At 44.4% G+C, this 19,659-nt stretch overlaps 1 protein-coding gene across 2 annotated transcripts in view; it reads right to left on the minus strand.

Annotated features, from left to right (window-relative positions):
- The window catches only part of Cc2d2a (coiled-coil and C2 domain containing 2A), a 66,368-nt gene that overhangs the window by 16,659 nt on the left and 30,050 nt on the right, over positions 1-19,659 (minus strand). For both annotated transcript variants that reach the window (XM_048364204.1, XM_048364203.1), the window contains 14 exons: positions 19,412-19,568; positions 18,855-19,093; positions 17,598-17,775; positions 16,931-17,087; positions 15,750-15,897; positions 14,446-14,584; positions 12,874-13,077; positions 11,362-11,454; positions 10,759-10,850; positions 7,922-8,089; positions 5,687-5,792; positions 5,444-5,553; positions 3,148-3,244; positions 2,339-2,437 (listed from right to left, as the gene is read on the minus strand). In XM_048364204.1, coding sequence (XP_048220161.1) covers positions 2,339-2,437; positions 3,148-3,244; positions 5,444-5,553; positions 5,687-5,792; positions 7,922-8,089; positions 10,759-10,850; positions 11,362-11,454; positions 12,874-13,077; positions 14,446-14,584; positions 15,750-15,897; positions 16,931-17,087; positions 17,598-17,775; positions 18,855-19,093; positions 19,412-19,568 — 1,987 coding nt within the window. The remainder of the gene's footprint in view (positions 1-2,338; positions 2,438-3,147; positions 3,245-5,443; positions 5,554-5,686; positions 5,793-7,921; positions 8,090-10,758; positions 10,851-11,361; positions 11,455-12,873; positions 13,078-14,445; positions 14,585-15,749; positions 15,898-16,930; positions 17,088-17,597; positions 17,776-18,854; positions 19,094-19,411; positions 19,569-19,659) is intronic.

Raw genomic sequence — 19,659 nt, forward strand, 5'->3', positions numbered from 1 at the left:
CTTTTCTCTGCTTATACCAATCCTGTTCCCCAGGGATAAGTGATATCAGTCAGTCTGTTGAAAACAGGTCAAAGTTGAAGCCTAGCTTTGTGATTTGAACATAACAGCTAATTCTCTAGGCTTCTATTTCGTCATCTTTCAGGTGGGGTTAATGATGCCAGGTGTTTTATGAGGTGTCATTAAGGCGACAAACCACCTAGAAATGGTATGTAATGTGTACCCAGCGAAGTCTGTATTATTATTATTACTCAGTCAGATTACACTAGATTCAAGAAGTCCCAGAGAACTGAACTAGGAATGGAGATTATAAGGGAGGCCACAGATAATGGCATAGCTCAAGGAAGAACTTCATAACAGAGCTTGTATAAAGAGAACAAACCAGCTCCTGAAGTAGTGACTCCAGACAGAGCACAGACATGGTACAGAGAGAGGAGGAGGGCCTTTTATCAGAGTTACTATTTCTGAATGCCTTCCAAATGTGAAATCCAGAAATGTCAAATATTGCAGGGAATTTGATTGGTAAAGTCGTATGCTCTTTATTGTTTTTAATCATTTAAATTCTATCCAAAGAGGGAAATGTCAATTCTTATGGTGAGCACACCATTGTAGCATGCCTATGGACTGTCCCTTTTGCCTGAGGGAGGATTACAATCACAGGATTCGTGTGTGTGTGTGTGTGTGTGTGTGTGTGTGTGTGTGTTTGTGTCCTGGGTTTGAACTCAGAGCCTCGGTGCTGAGATTTTTAACTCAAGGCTACTACTCTACTACTTGCGCTACAGCTCCACTTGCAGCTTCTTGGTGGTTATTTACAGGTTAGAGTCTCACCGACTCCTGCCCAGGCTGATTTTGAACCACTACCCTCAGATCTCAGCTTCCATAGTAGTTAGGATTACAGGTATGAGCCACTGGTGCCTGGCTACAGTTTCATGAGCTTCCAACCAAGATAGGCCTCTAGAGTGGAACTTTGCTTTTGAGCCTTTACTTTGTGATTGTCAGACGCTCACACTCTCCTGTTGCCATGGTTTTAATTCTGGGATGCTAGAGATTTAGAATCGTTAACGGTCCCAGATTAAAGCTAATAAGTCCTTCAAGAGCTGTCAACCTCTTAGACTCTTAAGCAAAATGGAACTCTAAAGAAAAGTGTCTTTGTCAAGCATGTCTTTGCTAATGATTTCTCATGGTTTAAATGGTATTTATTTTTGGAACTCTTAATAGAACACACTTGATTAAGTGGTGTATCAATTGTCCTAATTATATTCTTCAAGTTACTTTCAGGCGTCTCTCCACTCCATTTCAGTTGTTTTTGACAGATATCGACATCTCACCTTTTTCACTTCTATTTAAATGTTTAAAACAACCCACATCAGAGAGGCAAAGGTTACATGATTTCCCTCGTAAGTGGAAGGTAGAATTAGCATATGTAAGTAGATACTTTCGGATGCATGCAAATATATACAGTTGTCTTAACTGAAATATGGTAGATTCAAGGAGAACTCAAATAGTATAATTCCTTAGAGAGGCAAAATCAAAGTGCAGCAAAATAAAACACCAGGAAATGGGTAGTTGAAAGGGGCAGGGCCAAGGGGAGAGGGATACATAAGGAAGAGGAGAAGGCTGGGAGAATACAGTCATGAAATCAGTGTAGGTCCTACAAAATTAAAAAGAGTGAGGGAAGGGGTGGGTTAGGGAGGGATAGGTGAGGATATTGAAAGGGGTGACAGTGATCATTAAAAAAATAAAACAATTGTCAAACTTGAGGGGCTAGGGGGGGTTGGGATCGACGGGAGTGGGGAGAATGATAGGAAGGGCGCAATTGATCAAGGTATATTGTATTTATCAACTGATATGTTGAATTGAAACCCCTTTGTACAACTATTTAAAGATAATAAAAATTTGGGTTGGGAATGTGGCTCAGGAGTAGAGGGCTTGCCTAGCATGCATGAAGCCCTGGGTTCAATTCCTCAGCACCACATAAATAGAAAAAGCCGGAAGTGGTGCTGTGGCTCAAGAGGTAGAGTGCTAGCCTTGAACTAAAGAAGTCAGGAACAGTGCTCAGGCCCTGAGTCCTGAGACCCAGGACTGGCAAAAACAAAACGACAATTAAAAATTATTTTAATAATTTTAGATTGCACTAGTCATATATTAGCTATTAACTCAAAGGCACACAGACATGTTTAATAAGCCCATGCAAGTAGAATGGAAGATCACTAACATTATGTCTAGTGACTATAATCTTTCCAAGGGCTTTGTATATACCTTCTCTCAGTATTAAGATGCTAGCAGGAATAAAAATGGAGAAAGTTGTTCCCTATTCTCATAGAAGTTTGCCTTTACTTACCCTTGCTTGGAAATAGATAGTGCTGAATGGAATCTTCACACATCCCAACCAGTGTCTCTCAATACGGGTATGGCTTCCACTCCCTCTTTCACGGTCATCCTCAAGGAAGTGTGAGAAGGAATGTTGGTTTAATAACTCCAGACACACATTTATTAATGGGACAACAGAAAAGTAGTAGGGTTTTAGCTGGAGGCATCTGGACTTAGGTTAGACCAACCCACTCACGTTCTAGTTCAGATGCCTAATATCTCTGTGAGCCTTGGACATTTCTTTAACTTCTTTGAATTTCAGTTTTCTGGTCAATCAACAGGAGCTTTCACTGTCTAGTTCGCGAGGTTATTTTAGAATCAAATGAGAAAATTGATAAAAAGCAGCCAAGTGCCCTTGGCTCCCACCTGTAATCCTAGCTTCAGGAGGCTGAGATTTGAGGATTGAGGTTTGAAGCCAGCCTGGGCAGAAATGGCTACGAGACTCTTATCAATAACCATCAAAATGCCAGACGCAAAGCTGTGGCTTAAGTGGCACATTGCTAGCCTTGAGCAAAAGCAGCGCATGGACAGTACCCAGGCCAAGTTCAAGCTGCAGGACCAGGAAAAATGAAGCAGCTGGTATATTTCTTAGAACAGAGTAAACACTTTCTTGAATCTGAAAAAGCCAGTTTTCTCCCTCTTCCGTTTGAAAGCCTTGAAATGGGTCAAGTTTGAAACATTTCAAACACAAGAAAAAAAAAACTGTGCTGGGGACTTAGTGGGTAGAAGCTATGAAATGAGTGCAGAGTTTCAATGTCTTCCTTCAAACTGAGCACTTACCTCTAAGATGTCGTACACCACTTCATCAAAAATGTTGATGTATATATCATCTTTCACTGACTGTAGACTGGCTGTGCTGTAATCCCCATTAGGGGCCCTGCAAAATCACACATGACCGGGGGCCATGAGAACAGACAGGTAAGACAGAAATTCTCAGGACTCACACATCAGCATTTGAAAAATATCTGAGTAGGAGCATGGCTGAAAGGGTTAAAGGCCAGGCTTCCACTTGAAAGATTTGTCCTTTACAAGTTCACTGTGAGGCAGTGATATAGCGCTTCACCTCCAATGGGGGGAGCATTGGACCCCATGCTCTCAGGATCAAACCATCCTACTCGGGGCTGGGAATATGGCCTAGTGGTAGAGTGCTTGCCTCCTATACATGAAGCCCTGGGTTCAATTCCTCAGTACCTCATATACAGAAAGCGGCCAGAAGTGGTGCTGTGGCTCAAGTGGTGGAGCGCTAGCCTTGAGCAAAAAAGAAACCTGGGACAGTGATTAGGCCCTGAGTCCAAGCCCCAGGACTGGCCAAAAACAACAACAATAACTACTCCCTTCGCCTCTCTGACCCTCTGTGCTCTCCACAGTTTGGGCTGGTGAGCTCCCTATTTTCCTCTATGGAACCAGCTTGCCACAACTAAACAGGCTCTAGGGACAGCTGAAGGTTTCCAGTAATGTAGTTATAGACGTCCAGTACAGTGGTCCCAGCAAGCCCAGTGCTGGTCCAAAGGTTGTTTTGGGTGTGGTCAAAGGGTTCCTGCTGCCCACCTGGTTTCCCATACACAAGTGAAGCCATTCAGAAGAGAGACTCCTTTCCTGAGTCAGGACCCATGGGGCGCCCAGCAAGGTTGCCCTGAGCTTGCCTGTCTATGGCAGGGCTGGAGACCCGGATACCATGTTTTCAGCATATGTCTTTACATTTTCTTATGTGTTTTTTTTCCCTTTGCTGTTTGTTTCATGTATAGCAGTAGCAACTATCCCCCTCTTCTGACATTGCTAGTTTGAATCCCTGCTCTCTCTATGATGTAGCTTTAAGAAAGTCACCTTCCTTCTAAATATTTTCATTTCTTCTTCACAGAAATATAGAGGTATAGCGGGAGGTATGGCTCAAACGCTAGAATGTCAGCCTAGCTAAGTATGAGGCCCTGAGTTCTCACCCATGCATTGCCAAGAAAAAAAAAATAAGTAGAGGGTTAGATTAGAGAAGGTCAATTCAAAAACTGAACTAATAAAAATCATTACCACAGTTCTGGAATGCTTATGGCAAAGAAGGAAGGTTGTTTATGGGAACTGGAGTTTGAAATACGCTTAAGAAGAGGGCAGGAAGAGGAGAGGAAAAGCAGGGTGGTGTGTTCCAACAGGTTTCCAGTGTTATTCTCGGACAGAGTCAGCTGATGGGAAGAGGAGAATCATGGGATTTGTATTATCGGGATACTTGGATCTTATCTGAGTTCCTTAGTTACAAATGTCTAAGACATTTCTTACTGAATCTGTTTCCTTCACAGTGCTTCACAATTTCTTCTATAATTCTTTCCCTCCTCCTCCTCCTCCTCCTCCTCCTCCTCCTCCTCCTCCTCCTCCTCCTCCTCCTCCTCCTCCTCCTCCTCCTCCTCCTCTTCCTCTTCTTCCTCCTCCTCCTCCTCCTCCTCTTCCTCCTCTTCCTCCTCCTCCTCCTCCTCCTCCTCCTCCTCCTCCTCCTCCTCCTCCTCCTCCTCTTCCTCTTCTTCCTCTTCTTCCTCCTCCTCCTCTTCCTTCGTTTGAACTCAAGGCTTTTGTGTTTGCAAGGCACTCTGCCTCTTGAGCCATGCTTCCAGCTCTTTTTACTCTTGTTACTTGTGAGAGTCTCACTGGAACCTGAGTTGGCCTAGACTGTGATCATCCTATGTGACATTATGCCAAGTTATTGGTTGAGATGGGGCAGGAGGTATCTCTCAAACATTATGCCTGGGCTGGCCTCAAACCACAATCCTCCCAAGTTTTGCCTCCTGGGTAGTACTGCAGTTCTTTGTTGCTGTTGGTGGTGGTGGTGGTAGTTGATCATGGAGCTTGAACTCAGCAGCTGGGTGCTGTCCCTGAGCTTTTTCTCTCAAGGCTAGCACTCTACCATTTTGAGTCACAATTCAACTTCCCACTTTCTGGTGGTTAATTGGAGGTAAGAGTCTTTTGGACTTTCCCACTCAGCACAGCTTTGAACTGCAGTCCTCAGATCTCAGACTCCTGAGTAGCTAGGATTACAGGTGAGAGTCCCCATCATTTGGCTAGTACTGTAGTTCTTTAAAGGGGAACGTATGTTTACCTAAATGGAAGTTCAAGTTCTTCATTCCAACTAGGATTTGGTCCTTCAGCTGTGGTTGTGTGACAAATTGTACGTTGGAAAGAAACTTCTACAAAGGGACGTACCAAAACCTTAAAAATCAAGAACAAATCCCAAAGTCCATCATCATTTGTTTGAATTATTTTGTTCTTAGCAGTATGTTACCAAAGAAAACAAAGCCGAAAGAAAGACTGTTCAGAAGTATGAACTACATGGGCATCTCACCTGGTTCAGGGGGTAGTCAGCACTCGGTGTTGGGCTGTGTGGGCCGGGGGATGCAGCATGCTTTTCACTGAAAGTCCTCGAAGACCTTGATGGCTGCTGGAATTTGCTAGAAGAGAACGTGGATGGAAGAAATGAATGACAAGGAAAGTCTTCCTATAGAAAAGATGGCTTTTCCCCCTTCCCCCAAAGATGGATGGCCCTGGGCTGTAGTGAGATGTTGACATTTCAGGAGACTTTCAGTGTGGCTTAGTTCTCCCTAGTTACTGAGTGATTGCCAGAACATTCTCCAGGTCTGCGGGTCTGGCTGAGAACAGAGGAAGGGATCTCTCCACCACCCTCAGGAGAGCCTGAGTTGGACACTTGTCTTTTCCTCAGCAATGTGAGCCTCCATCCTTCTCAGGTCACAGAATCTTAACAAGCAGCCTGTCTTCATCCAGCTGGAGTTCTCTGCCACTGTATTTGCTCTGAAGCAGCACTCTCCAGTGACCCTGGTGACCTACCCCAGGCCGGGCATCTCTTTCTCTCTCTGGGCCTGCTGACCCTTGTCGGGAGGAAGAGCCCGGGGAATGCCGAGCTCGAGTTTTAGGAGTGAGTTGTATCTCTTGCTCCTTTCTGTGCTGCAGTGTTTAAAGGAAGAAATAAAGGTTCTATCTAGAGAATTTCTTTTAAATGCTAGCCCCATCCTAACAACCAACTTGCATTTTTGTGCTGAATTTGCCACATATTTTGCATTCATTATTGGACAAAGAACAAGCTGTTTCTTCCTACCAGATTTTCAGCTTTTAACAGAGTTTCAGACAGATCATGAAACAATAGGAGTAGAATATGTAACACAACAGCCACCAGAGAAAGCCCCCTTTGGGAAAACTATTAATTACTTTATTTAAAAAACAAAACACAGAAAAACATGTGTTAGGCAAGCCACCAGTGGCTCACTCCTATAATCTTACTAAGGTAGCTAGCTACACACACACACACACACACACACACACACACACACAGATACACACACAGATACACACACACACACACCTAGATCGATATGATCTCAATAGAATAAATATATTCTCTATATATTATACATATATATACTGTATATAGTATATTCTATATTTTATATTATCTCTATAGTAAATTTATGTATTCTATAGAAACCAATCAGTTTTTCACTCCAAAGTTGAGCTTTGAGGCACCGATTGGAGAATTGAATGTGGGCAATCCCTTCCAGGGCTTAAGGGAACATTTAACAAGTAGCAAAGCATTGAGAATAAGTGGGACCAATGGATGTTTTGTAATAGGTTGGAAATTAGTCACTAAAGAAAAATAGAGCAAAAGAATGGGGTGATGGGGACAGAGGGATGGAGAAATAATGGAGAAGAACCTAAGGAAGGAAGGAGAGAAGAAAGGCTAGCAAGGTGCTCTTTGTATCTACATAGTGCTGGATGACCTTGGCCCACACACAACCTCTTCCACTCCTACTTTTCCTTGGCAAAATGTACATTGTAGAAGTGTTAGTAAGAGTTCAGTGGTGAAATGGCCTTTGTGAACATGCTACCATAGTTTATACAAGGTAAATGGACAACAAATTCCATTTTCTTCCTTTACACTGGAAGATGACCAGCAGAAAGCAATGCCATTCTTGGTCCTACTATGTCTTTCTGAAGGCATGAGATATTCAGATTCATCCTACCTGTGGTTAAGGGCTCCATACTCGTCCCAGGATAGTAAGCCATAATAGTCACAGCTCATTCCTCTGAGTAGATGCATCTTGCACAACTGCTCAGATCATGCTCTCGTCTTTGACCTTCCTCTTTGGCTATCGACTCTTTGACTGGATCACCACTAGCCCCACTTCAGCATCTCTTCTGACACGTGATGCTTAGTAGTGCCTGAGCTATATGGGCCACTTCTACCCCATTATAAAGAATAAGAAGCAAACGGAGGGAGAGGCAGGTGGGAGGGACACTGAGGCCTCAGGAAACCGTCTTAGTCCTTGTAGTACACTGTGGGGTCCAGCTCTAACTTCCTGTCCTTGGAATTCTCTTTGAGATGTTCCCAATACTGAACTGACTCTTAGCACTTGCAGACAATGCATAGGACCTTGGCTTCAGTAAGAACCTCCATACCCTGCTGCATAAAACCTACGTGAAGACTGAGGCTCAGCATCTCGGAATGAAGAACCCATTGGCTGTAACTCTGCAAACACCATCCCAGGGCCGTGTGGCCGGCTCTCACCTGGCTGTTGGCTTTCTCACGGGAATGTCATAAGCCCGGATAATGTTCACCAGCAGTCTTATGTCTCCATCAGACAGATTCTGGGCTGTCACCTTCTTCCGACCTTTTCTCCTTGGCCTCAGTGGTCGCTTTTGTTCTGCCAGCTTGAAGAGGCTCAGGCCCAAAATGCTAATGATCACAGAACCAGATGAGGGTTCAGTTCAAAGTACACCTTCAGAAAATTGTGAGATGACCTTCCAAATGGTCCCATATCTTTATAGGCCCTGGAATACTCTCTTTTTGATTAAATGACTGTTTTTAATTTTTTGAATATTCTCCTTTTAAAAGGGGTGGAAACAGTCTGGAAATGAAACCGATCCTACCGCATAGATTGTTTAAAAAATTTTTCTTTTGTAGCCGCCTCTCAGAACAAGAAAAGCCATGTGTGGCCCCCTCCCAGCGCCTACTGCTTGGTTTACCAATGAGCTCCTGACACCTGTGCTGCACTTTACATTCTGGCTTCTGCCAGACAGCGGACATTCACCTTCTCCCAGAGATCCAGCCGCATCGGCTGGAAGGAACTCTCTCTCTCTGGGCCTCTCCAGAACTATTGCCCTGATCATTTCTCTCTCTCTCTCTCTCTCTCTCTCTCTCTCTCTCTCTCTCTCTCTGTGTGTGTGTGTGTGTGTGTGTGACCTCAGGGCCAAGATGCTGTCTATTTGCATGTTTTCCTCAAGGACAATGTTCTACCACTTGGGCCACTTCTCCTTCCAGATTTGGGCTGGTTAACAGGAGGTAAGAGTGGGTGGGAGGTCATAGGGGTGGGAGGGGTCTGGGGAAGAGGAGGAGGAGAATTCTCTTCTCTCTCTCTGCCTTTCACGGACAGGATTTGCTATACACACTGCTTGGAAGACGAAAGCAACAAGGCCGGTGACTCAGGGAGAACAGGTCCTTGGAGCAGAGACTAAATTCTGGCCCAGAGACGAAATCAAAAGACAGATAGGACTTTGTGCCAAAGAGCCACAGCATAAAGCCAGCTGGGCAGCCACGCGCACACATCAGTACTCATGGGTCTTTGCTTTCCTGGTGATTATCGAGTTGGCCAAACAGGCTCTTAGCAGATCCGTGTGGCAAACGTGGATGGAAGCCCTGCAGGTTCTGTCTGGTCATGGCTGGTAACTCCTGCAGGAATCCCAGGGAGCTGCTCAAACTTGCTCTCTTAGGATCTTGGACAGAATAGGTTGCCATTCATAAGTGTCTTCTGTGTACCAAAAACACTAGGAGCCTTACATATATAAATATTGCTTATCTGTGAAAGTCTGAGATTTAGCCCATTCATTTCAGAATCTCTGAGCAATGCTTTGATTTCCTGCTGGCTCTTCACCAGTAGGAAGGGAGCTAGAGTTCAAGGCCAGTAGCTACCAGAGTCCCTTCACTCTGCCAGGATACCTGCCAAACCCCAATGTGCACAGCTTTATCAGCTTCCTAACACGACCAAGACTCTCGCAGTGAAGCCTGTCTCCCTCCTCCGGAGCTGACTCCTCTCATGAGGCTTGGATGTTTCCCTAGCAGTCAGCCTGAGACCATTCCACAAACAAAGCCAAGAACAAACTGAAAGGTAAAACAAAAGAAAATAAAAGGAACATACCCCGAGCCTTCAGAACTTAATGCAGAAAGTAAAGCAGAAAGAAAAAGAAAAGGAAAAACAGCATGAAAAATCATCATCTATTCTAAGTGTACTTTTCACGTCTGTGAACATATTCAATGACTAGACTCTGGGCTTGAACAAAAGACAGAGGTTTTGCATGAATTTGTATCATATGTCCACAGATGTGCACTTGTTGCCATGGATTATACTTTCTTTTTTAATTAATTAATTAGTTAATTGATTTTTGTCAGTCCTGGGGCTTGAACTCTGGGCTTGAGCCCTGTCCCTGAGCTCTTCAGCTCAAGGCTAGCTCTATCATTTAGAGCCACAGCGCCACTTCTGGTTTTCTGCTGGTTAATTGGAGTTAAGAGTCTCGTGGATTTTCTTGCTTGGCTGGCTTTGAACCAAGATTCCTAGATCTCAGCCTCCTGAGTAGCTAGGATTATAGGCATGAGCCCCAGCACCCAGCTTTTATTTTTTATTTTGTCTTAGCATGATTGGTGGAGAGAAAGTTCATGGGAAATGACCTTTTCAGGAGACCAGGAGATTAGATCACAGAAACGGTCATGAAGTGAATGAACCCCACAAGACCACAAACAGGAAGTTGTCTGTGATCTTTTTTGCACTTCTCCCTACCTGAGACCACCAGCCGATCACACTAAGTAATAGCAAATGCAATGTTTCCAGCTGCTAGTACAACATCCATTTTTTTTCCTGCTTCCCTTTACCCTCATGAAAGAAATACCTTAGGTTTGTTACCTCCTTGCTGTGAGACTGTAACCAATCAGATCTTCCCCGGAACCCTAGAACCTCTGAGGGCAGGGATCTCAATCACCTCTGCTTTCATCGATGGGACTGTAGGAAAGCTAGGTGTTGGGCAGTTGGGATAGCAGAATTGGTGCAAGAAGGAAATGATATTGGAGTGAGATAAACTGGAATGAAAATAGCCAAGGCTGAAGAGGTTGGTTGGGAGGAGCAGGAAGGTAAGATAGCTATACTGGGATGTAAAAGGAGAGGAACTAAGATGACTTGTCCTAATAGAAGTCCCTCAATCAATGTTGGTATGAGGTATTAATCAATATTAACACGGTGTCCAACAGAGTTCTAGACCCAAATGCATAGCATATAATGATCAACGCATTTTCTCTGACATTTCTCATAGAATAATACAATTTCACAGAAAGTATGAATGGCTTTGCTTGACTTTTACCTGATGTTAGGAACTTCTTCTTCTACTACCAAGTCAGTAAGGAGAAAATGGTGCTTTGCAATGAGGAAGCGGTTCACCACGGACTCCCTAACCTAGGAAAAGAAATTGGCTTTGTTTAAAGCATTCATGTCACTTCAGCTTCGCAGTTTACTCTCTCCAACTCCTCATCTGGACCCCAATTTCACCTCAGAGTTTGCACTGCCTCTCATCTAGCTGTTAACTTTTTCTACTGTTCTGGCTTCATTTTGCTGTGCTTTCTCTAGTTGTCTCCACTCGACTGTAAGCTCTCTGAAGGCAGAGTTTGCTGTTTGTGTTTTCCTATTTAGGTCAGTGTTATATTTTCAGGAGCTGGAAATGTTCCTGGCACAAAATTTCATGAGATAAATTCATTAGTAATGACAAAAACAAAAAACCAAAACAAACAAACCAGAGTAGTTTCAAGGCATAGACAATGCAGAACGGATTCTTCTTCCCTTCTATTCAGAATGATTCACTTTTTTAATTTGAACAGAGGACTTGCTAACAGCCATAGGGCGAGAACTTCCCCGTGGTAGAACACTGGTGCTTTGCTCCCTGTGAAGATGGTATTAGTGTGTTTCTCACCTGTTGGAGGTACTTGGCGACCATAGCCCTATGAGTGTCCATGTGGTCTTTGGTTTCAATCACATTTCTGTCTCGTAACCGTTTCTCATAGTCCTAAAATTACAAGTGTATCATGATTTTAAACTATGCTGACACTCCTTTTTAGAATTAAGGAATTGTTCATCACATATGATGTAAACCCTAAAGTATGGTTCTAAGTGTTTCTTTGCCCTTTCTCTTAGGAGAATTGGCCTTTCATGAAGCATCCAGGGTTCTGACTCCGTTGGTTAAACTGCCTTAGGAGCAGAAGAGAATTCTGTACTGTATTTAAGAGTCAGCATACCCATGCAGGGAGGAGCAGGGCCCCCGGCAGACACAGAGACAGCCATTCTAATTGAAGGCGCTAAGCTCATCAAAGCCCCTGCTTACATATTACCTGACATATTTTAAGTAAAGCAGTTATGAAATGAGTGAAAAGCTCCAGATAAAACATGCATCGTGATCAAACCTGCTGCTGCTGCTGACCTGATTTGACTACGTTGAGGAAGATAGATTTCCTTTGGCTTTGTCTACTGAGGTTTCCCTGCTTCCTGTCAGTACAATAGTGGGTGAGCCCCCGGGACCTTCCGTGTTCCCCTGGGTCCTCTCTCACCCACATCCAGGAGTGGCCTGTAACCCTAGTTCAGTGACCTGGAGCTGTTCCTCTAGACTTTGGAACTTGGGGCGGGAGAAAACCTTTCTGCTGGCCAAAGACGCTGGTGTAGACATCATGATGCGGACTACAGAAAACCTGTCTCCTCCACGAGAAGGAAGTCAGCACCCCGGAAGTCCAGACAGGATGGAGATGGACCAGGCAGTAGATCAGGTCCAGCATCCGGGGGAACGTGAGGCACAGAAGAAGGTCTTTCAATATTTAACCCGCTTTGGGGATTTCATCATCCAATACACTCCAGTTGGTGCCGGAGGTTGTTCAGTATTTGGAAGTTTAATCCCTTAGGATCACAAAGCCAAACCAATTCCAGAAAAACTATCCAAAAATAGTCTCCAAAAAATAGTTTAAGAAAAATAATCACGGTGTTCACTTCCGGTGCGTTGCCTATGAACTTTAGATGAGGGCTTAGCACATAATGCGTTAAAATGGAATTGAGTTTCTCACTTGAACAGGAATAACTAGCCATAGTACTATGCCTCAGATACTTCCCAACCTTGCAACTCTAACTGTAGGTACTTTAATGACTAACTGAGAATCCTGGTGACTGGTCAGTTTATACGTCATTAACAGATCTAGAGATTGTTTACATGTCAAATTCAAGAAAAGTAAGGGAAAGGTAATATATAAAAGGAGTGACATTGATCAAGATGCACTGTGTTCATTATCTGCTTTGTTTAATGGCAATTCCTTTGTATAACTACTTAAAGATAAAATAATAATAATAATGTGCTCTAAAGAGAAGCGAATACTGCTACTGAGAACAAGATCAAGATATAATGGCACAGCAGATACCTTATTAGCCCCATTAGGCAATTTCTTACCTGGAATACCTTTTCCATAATTTCTCGGTCATATGCTGGGATTTGCTTGTAATTTCGGAATTCTGGCACCTCTTGGTTTCTAAGGTGAAGTAGTCTGAATCGCTTGGATCTGTTTAATTCCTCATCTGAGACAAAATTAAATTCCTGTTGCAACTGTTCCAGCCGAAAGAAATCAGGGACATAGGATTCTCCACTGGTAGCAACCTATAAACACCAGAAAATGACCAACACAACTTCAGACAAGAAGACAACATCACCAAGAGAAACTCAACTCTGAGCTTTGGGAAATGTTGAACCTGAGACCAAAGGAGGCTACTCATAGGAGAGGAACACAAAGGTGAAATGTCTGTGTGGATCAGATCATGTGAAATAACATTTATCAAAATGAGCTCCGGGAAATGGAAACAAGAAGTTCTTTTTTCTTTGTTGCTGTTTTGGTTGTCTTTTCTTTCTGTCTTGTTTGTTCATTTATCTGTCTTTGGGAGGGAAAGGGAAGGTGCAGAAATAGAGGGACAAAGGGTAAGCAAATGCAGCAGTGATACTTGCTAGACACTGTTGAAAGTGAACTCTACAACTTGTGGGTGGGGACAGGAGAGAGGGAAGGAAGAGGTAACACTATCCAAAAAGAGATGCAATCATTATTGGACTTATGTAACTAGAACCCCTCTGTATATCACCTTTATGATAACAGTAAAAAAAAATGTAATTTGCCTCCTTACATACCATATACTGCACTTGGGTAATGTGGCCTCTCCTTCCTAATTTCTCTTCTTCAAATTAAGAAGCCATGTGTTGGAAGAAGACAAAAGGATGAAGAGGGCTGGGAATGTGGCTTAGTGGTAGAGTGCTTGCCTAGCATGCATGAAGCCCTGGGTTCGATTCCTCAGTACCACATAAACAGAAAAGGCTGGAAGTATCACTGTGGCTAAAGTGGCAGAACACAAGCCATAAGCACAGAAAGGTTCAAGAACAGAGCGTAGGTCCTGAGTTCAAGCCCCAGGCCCAGAAAAAAAAAGAAAGGAAAAGGATGAATAAAAGGAAGCTTCTTCTGAGACGTACAAAAACTAGAAGGAAATGAGAGAAATGAAAGTTTCTTCCAGCTTTCATTTGCCTCGACTCATGCCGGTAGCCCTGATCATGAGAACAGGTCCTATGGCCTCCCACTTGCTTATTGTGGTTTTTTTTTTTTTTTTTTTTTTTTTTTTTGGCCAGTCCTGGGCCTTGGACTCAGGGCCTGAGCACTGTCCCTGGCTTCTTCCCGCTCAAGGCTAGCACTCTGCCACTTGAGCCACAGCGCGGCTTCTGGCCGTTTTCTGTATATGTGGTGCTGGGGAATCGAACCTAGGGCCTCGTGTATCCGAGGCAGGCACTCTTGCCACTAGGCTATATCCCCAGCCCCTTATTGTGGTTTTATACACAGTACAAAGTTGGCAGTAAAACCCATTATATTTGATTCTAAGAAATATAATGCCCCACTTTATACATTCACTGAAAACCTGGTGAAAAAGGAAATGCATGTGGAGGGCAGAGCCCTTTCTATGATCACCCTGAGCTCCGGAACGGTCACGTTACCGAGATGAGTTGCATCAAAGGGGCATTGTTGGGGTCATTAGGGTCAAGCTTGGACTCTGCTGCCCACTTGGCTAACTTCTTCATGTCCGTTAGCCCCGAGGTGCCAATGGAGGCGATGGCGTCTGCTCTCTTCAAAGCACTGGAAAAACAAAACAAGGCCCCAACTAAGCAGCAACCCTCTGACTCCACGAGCCTGACTTTACCACAGAGAAGTTTATTTACATAAAGACCACAAAACCCTCGAGACAAAATTGAATACAGAACCCATTATCCTCCACCAGAGGGAATATTATATTAGGGGCCACTTTATTTGATTGCAGTGAAAGACACTGTAAGCAATAGGGAAATATGACAGGAAGGGATGCCAATGGAACCCTTTAAGTCTCCCAATGCAGTAAGTGCCTGGTCCCAAGTCCTGGCCAGGGAAGAGGGCCGGTCGGTCCGTGGGGTCCAGCATGCCTGGACACTTCACATCCCGAGTCACTTAGGCAGCACAGAGGAAGGCACAGGTGCCCAGGTATCCCACAGGGTCCAGCTGGAGCGTCCCCACGCCGGGCGCCACCTGACGCACTGTTTTACCTCCTCTTGCGAGGCTGAAAGCATTAACCCCTAGGTGTGCTCTCCAGCGCTGAAGTGCAAATGAACGAAAGGTGCCTCCTTGCTCACTGTTGGCCTGAAGATGGACTCAGGGTTCTAGCAGTCATGAAAGGAAGCCACAGCAGGACTTGCATGAAACCAACGGTTCTACACCAGTCATTAGCGATGATAAATACACTACACACAATCAAGAGTGCTGTGTCCCTCCCATGTATAAAATGGAGAAAAGAAGGCCTCAGACACTTTTGAGGGGGGGCTTGGACTCAGGGCCTGAGCACTGTCCTTGGCTTTTTTTTTGCTCAAGGCTAGCACTCTGCCACTTAGGCCACAGCGCCACTTCTGGCCTTTTCTATATATGTGGTGTTGAGGAATGGAACCCAGGGCTTCACATAGACGAGGCAATCACCCTACTACTAGGCCATATTCCCAGCCCCACTCAAACTCTTTTGTGATGATTAAAATGCTTTCCCTGTTGAAAATGAACTATACAACGTATGTGTGGGGACAGGAGGGAAAAATGGAGAGAGCCAGGGAAGGGGTGACATTGTCCAAAGAGAAATGTCCTCGTTACCAGACTTAGATCACTGTAACCCCCATGTAGATCAACGTTGTAATAACAATGAAAAAAACAAAACAAATTTACAAAGCACTGTGTGTGGCGGTGACGAATACCTTTCATGCTAACCCTGACATCAATGAGTTCTTACCTCCGACATCCGATGTTGAGCTGTGACAGTGGAGGGATTAATGGTATCCCATTTTCTCCGATGGCCCATGCCACACTGTGGGACACTTTCCCCGAGGTCATTAGCGTCAGTTGGTTGCTGCCATCAGCTTCGAAGGAGAAGGGTACTCCTAGGGAGGCATCCACAGGGCATTTGGTTAGACAGGAGGAGCCCAGGTCTGGTAAGAATACAGAGCACAGACGGATGGCACGGAAATGGTTGGGGACGGCTCTGCCCCTGTGCAGCTGTGTGCAGCTGTGTGACCATCTGAGGAAGAGGCAATGAGCTCAGACCCATGAACAGATATCGGAATGATAAGGCAGAAGAGTAAAAATATTTTAATATGTACAAATAAAATGAGATAGAGAAATGAAAAAGAAATCACTGATCATCTGAAGAAAGGAAAAAAGAAATCAGAACTGACCAGAGAGAGAACTAAATAGAATTTCTACAGTTGAAAAATATAATAGATGGAAGGACAAAACATGAATTCCAATGATCAGACACAGATAATGAATGAATTCATGACTTCGAAGACCCGTTTAAAGAAATTAAATAGAAGGTAGCAGTGAAAACAAATGATACCATGCATTTTTGTTTAAAGTAAAGAAACATGTTAGAGAGCATGAGGTCAATCATATATCTTCTTAGAATTGTAGGAGATGAGATAGTAATAATTTCTTTGTACTATTAAAGTTAATAAACTTTTACGCTTTAAACACTGTTATTTTTATATTTTTTATATTTTTATCTTGAACTAAATATGAAATTAATAAATCAGAGGGCAAATAACAGTTTATTTAAAAAATGATTTAGTGAGCTAGGTGCTGGTGGCCCCTGCTTGTAATCCTAGGTACTTAGGAGACTGAAATCTGAGGATTGAGGTTCAAAGCCAGCCCCAGCAAGAAAATTCATGAGACTTTTATCACCAATTAACAACCAAAAAGCTGGAAGTGATGCTGTAGGTAGTGCACTAACCTTGAGTATAAAGAGACAGTGCCCAGGCCCCGAGTTCAAGTCCCAGGACTGGCACAAATCAAAAGACTTAGAAAAAAAAAATCATGTATTATCATTGTTTTCATTTGAATTATTTGATTGTCTGGGGAGTAAAGGAAAATCCACAATCCAGTCTCCAGCCACGGAGGCTAGTTAGCTGTACATACCACTTCCAACCCCTTCATGGTCCAGGGTGACATGCTGGTTACTGCTGAACTCCACTTCCTCCAGGGGAGCCCTTCCTGTCACGACAGACGTCTCAGGAATAGGCAGAAACACTTCGGCTAGCAAGCTGGTGCTGCTGTAACCAACGGTTTCGTAGACCTGAAACCCAGCAGAGAGAGCCAGCCCGTAAGAACAGGACGGAATGTGTGTGCCCTCGGCTCACCAGTCCACATGCTTTGTGTGTGTGTGCTGGTCACTGCCCTAGCCTAGGGAACTCATTTCAGAGGAGAAAGGCGGGTTGCATTCCTGCAGTCCACGGACAACCAACTTATCCCCTGATTTGTAGCCAAGTTGCTGACCCTCTGTTTCTTGCCTGGCTTGGCAGGCTTGCAGTAGGGAAGTGAGTGTAGAGTGGGTTGCTCCAGTTTTGGCTTTCTTCTGCTTAAACAGAGATAAGAGTCTCACAGACTTTCCTGCTCAGGCTGGCTTTGAACTGCAATCCTCAGATCTCAGTGTCCTGAGTATATAGGATTATATGTCGCCCCTGGCGACCTTTTCCTCTTGAAAATTTATTGCGATGACTCTATAGCCAATGGATGATTTACAACCATCTCAAAACTTTGGAGACTACAAAATTCTTGGGATAGTGGCTATAATTAAAATGCCTACCTGAAGTGTTAAACTCTCTGGCCAGTTGAATATTTGCAGGTTGAAAATCTGTCCAAAGTGAACTCGGAAGTCCGCCCCTAGCTGCCGGCTCACTGTCCTGGATACCTCCTTGTTGTTGAAGAGGACTTTTAAATACACCGAGCGCCTCTTTACATCATCCCTTCGCAAGACCTCCACCCTGCAGGTGCGACCATTTACATCTTTCATGAGCATTCATTTCATAAACATCACTGGCGCGTTGACAGGTGGACACTGAACATTATGAGTGACACTGGAGGTAGCTCTATAGGTTATCACAGCCCCTACAGGTTTAATAGAATTTAGTATGATAAGTTGGGTGCTGGTAGCTCATACCTGTAATCCTAGCTACTAGGAGGCTGAGATCTAAGGATCATGGTTCAAAGCCAGCCTGGGCAGAACAGTTTGTGAGACTTTTATCTCCAATAAACTTTACTCAGAAAATGCTGGAAGTTGCACTGTAGTTCAAGTGGTGGAGAGCTAATTTTGAGTGCAAAGAGGCTTACAGATATTGCCAAGGCCCCGAGTTCAAGCCTCAGGACCAGTTTTTTTTTTTTTTTTTTTTTTTTAAAGATGTAACATGAAGATACAGAGAAGTCACTGGCAGGCAACAGAAAGGGTATGAGGAGTGCTGGAAGAAACATTGGACTGTGGTCCCAATTTTCTCAAACAAGCCTTACGTTTGAATCCCAAACAAAACTCATTCTTTCTCTGTCTCTCTGTCTCTTTCTCTCTCTCTCTCTCTCTCTCCTCTCTCTCTCTCTCTCTCTCTCTCTCTCTGGGGGCTTGATCTCAGGGCCTAGACACTGCCTCTGAGCTCTTGTGCTCAAGCCTAGCACTCTACCACTTTGAGCCACAGCTCCACTTCCGGTTTTCTGGTGATTAACTGGAGATAAGAGTCTCACAGACTTTCCTGCCCGGGCTGACTTTGAACGGCGATCCTCAGATCTCAGCCTTCTGAGCAGCTAGGATGACAAGTGTGAGCCACCATGCATGTCATGTTAAATGGAATAAATTCAAACCGTAGGTGACACTAATGATTTAGACTTTGTTAATAAGTTCTATCCTAAAAAATGTTCATAGTCTATTTGATAGCAAGTGTAGTTGTTGGATGGACTTACTATCAGGTTTGATCAAGTCTCTTGAAGACTCTTCTGCTCACACTACATAGTACAAGAGAAATGGCGTCTTACCCAGTGGGTTTGCGTATGCACCTGTAGGGGTGCAGACCTTGCTCACCTGGGACACTGGTCATTGGGCGTCACGCTTCCTGCCAGGCTCAGCTCTGGGACCAGCACGGGCTCCCCTGGCCGCCTCCTGCTGTGGGCTGCTCGCTCCCTCACCTGCTGCTCGATGGCGGCTGGGTCCATGGGCTCTGGAGGGATGGGCTTCACGGGGTCTTCCCCGGCAGGGGGCTCCTCAATCTCTTCATCCAGATCCTCTTCTGTGGCTTGCTTTTTTTTCTTCTTCTTGGCCCTCTGTTGGATAAGAGACCACCTGATGTCAAATAGGAGCCTGAGAATTTCACATAGGTGCGCAGCACTTCAAGGTACTAAGACACAACTCATCACTTCGTGCTACACTTGACGACATGAATATTAGCCGGCTCTGCTGTGAGGTAGCAGAGTGGCCTTTGAACAAGTGCACTAGTCAGGGAGAGGGAGGAAGGGAGACAGTGAGGAACAAGAAGGGGACCCCCGCCTGCCAGGTCAGCTGCTCTTCTCCTATCTCCTGGGCTGTTTTCCTATTCTCTTCCCCGCCTGCCTTGTTCTAGGTTGGGCAATGATTTTACACACTTGGGCTTTCTTCCACGCTTTCCATTGCTGGTGGGAAGTTCTGTACTCTTCCATCTGCTGTTCATAGGCTTCTGTGTGTTCCTCCAACAACTCCCTTATTTCAGCTTGAATTTCTGCTTCGTACACTTCCTCATCTGCTTTCTTGTCGACCTTTTCCCTGAAAGTCAATTTAGAGTATGTTGGTTATGCCTGGACATTACATAAGAATGTAATAATCCGAATGGCTACTTATACTAGGCTTTCTAGGT

The sequence above is a fragment of the Perognathus longimembris genome, chromosome 16 (assembly GCF_023159225.1).
Source record: "Perognathus longimembris pacificus isolate PPM17 chromosome 16, ASM2315922v1, whole genome shotgun sequence".
In the NCBI taxonomy this organism is placed as follows: Eukaryota; Metazoa; Chordata; class Mammalia; order Rodentia; family Heteromyidae; genus Perognathus; species Perognathus longimembris.